The sequence below is a fragment of the Nicotiana tomentosiformis genome, chromosome 3 (assembly GCF_000390325.3).
Source record: "Nicotiana tomentosiformis chromosome 3, ASM39032v3, whole genome shotgun sequence".
Taxonomy (NCBI): domain Eukaryota; kingdom Viridiplantae; phylum Streptophyta; class Magnoliopsida; order Solanales; family Solanaceae; genus Nicotiana; species Nicotiana tomentosiformis.
In genome coordinates this window covers 94910580-94915245 of record NC_090814.1, presented here as the reverse complement: position 1 = coordinate 94915245, position 4666 = coordinate 94910580, and the positions used below count along the sequence as shown (strand labels likewise).

Here is a 4666-nt window from a genome sequence, read left to right as displayed (position 1 = left end):
GTCAAAGGAAGTAATATAGCATTAAATAGTGATGAACATCAATATATGACACTTATGTAAATAGAATGGTTGAGTCACCCAGGAAATGATGAAATCAATGAATGTTCCTTATGACAGTGATGGATAAGCCTTTGAATATATGAGTTATTCTCAGGAAAAGTATGGACAAGAATTTTCGTGAAAATGTTATTTTTGTATGCTTGCAATAAAATCTGATTCTTTCTTTAAAGTTAAAGTGTATTTTACAAATGAATATCCCTTATCCCCTATCATAGTGTCTCTTTCTATTTATATGGAACATGTTCCTAAATACTCTAACAATACAAGTGCAGAGAATATCCACCAGAATATTCTCTTTTATGTCCTATCTTGAAACTAGTCGTTATAACTCTGTCAAGGGCGCTCGACCTCGGCCTTAATCCTTGATGACTCCTTTGCTTCAGCCCTTGCTGACTCTTTGACCACGGACTTCACCATTTCTTAGATTATTTCGACAAGCAAGAACGTTCCACCAATGCTATTTTCACTTAACTATTCTAAGGATACATTTTGACCCATAAAGAACTGTTCAAACATTTATCTATTCCTGCCTTATTCATCTTATTTATCCATTCCTGCATATGAAATTATGTTTGTTCTATGGTTGCAACTAAAACACGAGCCAATAAATTGAAAATTACAACACAAACACCTTATATTTTATATGACTTTGAATTCTAGCTGATCTCACCTTGTTTTCGGTTTTTAAAAGTAATTATAAGTTTTATCCCTAGCAAAAATGTTTCTTTATTAAGTATCAAATTTTACCATTTAATTTGAACTAACAATGTAGCACTTCGATTTTTTGTAAATATTCTTTTAACATTGTTTATAAAATGAGTAACAGACAAGAGGACGCACACTAGGAAAAGCTAGAAGTAATTAATGTCGCAATCAGGCAGAATTATTGCTGAAGAAGATGATATATAGGGGATCATGTGAAGGGAATCTGTAAGAAGTCGCTTTAATACGACCAGCTCTCATTTGATTAAAAGAAGAACATGCTTTATTGACTCAAAATCTTGTCTTTGTCATTCTAAAATAAGCTGTTGTGGTTCTATTCAAATATTACTGCAACTTTAAATCATGCAGGGCATGCAGCAAACTAAGGACCAATAATAAAGTACTATATAGGCCAAAGTGAACTTGAGGATAATGAGATCCATATCAATTGGTTAACGACCAAATCAACCAACATGGGCAAGCCCGAACTATTCCCTAGTTTATTCTTTACCAACGTCAACGGACTTTGTTAATTCGTAGATTGCTACTACTACAAGTTTTGACAGTTGGGGTGTCTATAGTAGCTGCTGCTTGTCAAAGTCTTTTGGCTGTTTAACCAAACTTGATAATCATAAATTAAAAGTGGCTTAATTAATGAGAACTCTCAATGTATGGGGATGTTTTTTGGGTTAAATTTAAAACAAGTTTATTAGAGAGTGACCTAGAAACTCGAAACGGGATCAGAGAAAGTGCAGCCTTATTCCTTTAGGTTAATCCAGGAAAAGACTACTTTGGCATCATGTAAGGCCATGAGCTACTCAAAGCGCAACTACCTTTCCATGACTGTAAAAGGAATTTAGCAAATTCTTTTGGGTCATCACTTTTCACTTTTATCTTTGGTTCGCTCACTATTCAGTATTCGCTCACCCTCTCAGCCAAAAAATATAAAAAATAAAAATGGAAAAAGTTTGAAAAAGAAAAATATGTCTCCGATTATTACCTTTTGTTCTATAGTAATCCTTTCTGTGTCAACAGATTAAATTTTAGTTTGGTATAAACATAAACAGTAAGACTTCATTCTCTATCGTTTCATTTTATTAACCCTTCTCAGTTAGGTGTGTCAAAATTGATCGATCCCTTACGTTGGTTCACTTATTTTACAAATTAAAATCATAACTTCTCTATCTACATCAACGAGCAACCACATAGTTATACTAACAGATACAGAGTTAAGTAGGCTGGAAACTTGGACTTGGAGAGGGAGTCAGTTTTAGACAAGAGAATAAGGGAATGAAAGAAGTCCATGAATCATGATCAGTACAACCAGATAGAACCCCCCCTCCCTTCCCAAAAAAAAATAAAAATAAATAAAATCTGCTCTTTAGGTCGTTTGCAACTTGACAACTATAACACTTATCATTTTTACAAACTTATCTTTTATATGATCATGTGGGAATTTCAAATCCATTGATAGTGGTTACATAAAAGATTGAAACCTTAATCAAAAAATGAATTTGAAACAATAGTTACTGGTGTTTACACTTGAAGACTACAGTATCCAAGTTCCTCAAAAAGTCAATTTTGTTTCTCTACTTTTGGATCCGCTTTGAATTCAACATAACAAAACTTCAACTTTAGCTAAACAGTCATGTCCAAACCAAATGGGTACCAAAATCGGGATGGAGGAAACAATAACTTTCGTAGTTATGCTTCCAAAAACACTTTAAATCCTTAATTAACAATCTAATCCTTGGCATTTCGAAAGACAACTTACATGCTAAGTAATGCAGGCCACATGGGTTGTGAACAAATTAAAGTAATTGAATTATCCAATCCCACTTTAATTTATCTTCTTGATTGACTTACGAACATGATATGAGTTGATGACACTGCTCTTTTTCAGTCGTCCTAGTCACAATCCACGTATTTTTAAAGAAAATTTCCCTTATTCAGAGAACCATAAAATAGAAGCCTCTGGAGCTACAACTTCTATATGACTTTCAGCAGCCAACCTTAAAGAACAATGCTAAGAAATAGGATTAATTTGCACAGAATACGTCAATTAAGAATGTAAAAGCTAAAAGTAAAAGTGGTGCTAGCTCTTTCATCCAACTTTTAAGAAAGAATCTAGCGTGTCTTGTCTGCTGCTTTTGATTTTGGATTAGCGGAGATCGTCGTCATCAATGTCATAATATACCCTCTATATATAACTCGTTATCAACCAAGTGCAACCTCAACTTGAGGTGCGACGACAACTATTGTTACATATATAACACAATTTAGGAGTAGAGATAAGGTGAAGCTTAGAATTTGGTGATGGCGGACATGCAGATAGTACCGGCTGGGAGAAATGTAGAACCTCAGTATGTGGAAATGATGGTGCCTCTCTACTCTTATGGTTGTGAGAGAAAAGTCAACAAGGTTCTTTCCCATATCAAAGGTAAATTTTCATCTAATATTAAGAAATATATTTTTAGTTATCTTATAGGATCAGCAGATGTCATGTTTTTCGTATTGAGTTTGTAGAGTCCTGACTTGTCTGTTTTAAGTCTCTCTTCTTTAATAATGCAAATGCAGCCTTCCCAAATGGACGGACCAAAGGGAAGTACACAACTAGTCATTTTTAGGTCTGTTATTTACCGGTGCTTATTTAGATCGTCGTCATCAATTACTGTGTGCAATCTCTGTGCCTGTAACTAATAGGCTAAATTACAGGGATATACTCAGTGAAGGTAGATTTCGAACAACAGAAGGTGACAGTATGGGGAATATGCAACAAATATGACGTACTAACCACAGTTAAGAGCAAAAGAAAAGAAGCTCGTTTCTGGAATGCAGAAGACAACATTGGTGTAATGCAAGAATCAGATTCTTTATCAACCCCGCCTTCTCGGCACCGATTTAGAGCCTCTGCTGCACCACCTTCGGCTCTCTTAAGGACTCGATCTCTAAGCTGGAGAGCTTTAAAAAAGGCCTTCACAAGAACATACTCATTCTAAAATTACGTGCCATTCTTCCCCAGCCACAAAAGAAGTATTGTGTGAGCATTAATGTAACTTTTTTTTTTTTAGTGTGTGTGTAAATAGTTGCCACTTATGTTGGCTATTCAGTTTTCCCATCTTTGGTTCCTAAACAATCCGTTATGTTTTGATTAGAGTCTTTGATTTGCAAAAACTGTTAACATAAAATTCAACTGTCATTTCGCCTCATTTTCAAGCTACTGATCTCACTTATACTTAATTGCTTGCTAATTAACCAGTGGAATTCCTCGTCATATTGCATAAATAGAGTACATTAGAAGTGGATCGCTTTATACTACTGTTGTTATAGACTCAGTCAGAGAATCCAATCCAAAAGACTAGCATATTAGGTAGGAGAACTCAGTCCATGACCTTCAAACTGGTTGCAAATAATTAGAAACTCAAATGATTTTGTAATCGTCGCCCCATATGTAGGAGCAGCGACCTCGTTGGCCACCTAGAAGGCTGTTAGATTTTGTGATACGCATCAATTGATCGAGATTGAGATTTCTTCAGATCGTGTAATTGAAGGGAGAGAAATGACAGAAAATAAATATCTTTTATTTTAGAAATTGAATATCTCTTCTTTCTTTTTTTAATTCTAGAAAATTCTCATGCTTATATACTTATTACAATTGGTCCGGGTATAATACACTTGGTCTCACATATTTGTTTAATTGTAATGAGCTGAAAAATGAAACTAAGACTAGGACAGGACTAGACTGCCTTCAAGCATTGGGCCTCATCTGCTAATCTTTATGGGAAATCTTTATTGGGAGTTTTATAACTTTACCCATAAAAATCAAACTAATTACCTTTGTCTATTTATTTATTTTTCTACCCATTAAACTAATTACCTTTCCTATCCAATGTAGTTTTTGTAG

The 4666-nt window shown here is 34.5% G+C and overlaps 1 protein-coding gene across 1 annotated transcript; it reads left to right on the top strand.

Annotated features, from left to right (window-relative positions):
* The first annotated feature begins 2976 nt into the window (after positions 1-2976).
* On the top strand, positions 2977-3971 carry LOC104097652 (copper transport protein ATX1). The gene is made up of 2 exons (XM_009604255.4): positions 2977-3202; positions 3478-3971. The coding sequence occupies exons 1-2, from the start codon at positions 3079-3081 to the stop codon at positions 3759-3761; spliced, it is 408 nt and encodes a 135-aa protein (XP_009602550.1). The 5' UTR covers positions 2977-3078; the 3' UTR covers positions 3762-3971.
* The last annotated feature ends 695 nt before the right edge of the window (positions 3972-4666 follow it).

Excerpts from the sequence above, each read along its gene's own strand:
- LOC104097652 (XM_009604255.4), top strand. The coding sequence starts at position 3,079 with ATGGCGGACATGCAGATAGTACCGGCTGGGAGAAATGTAGAACCTCAG. Across the intron at positions 3,203-3,477 it reads GGTTCTTTCCCATATCAAAG|GGATATACTCAGTGAAGGTA; the intron begins GTAAATTTTCAT and ends GCTAAATTACAG.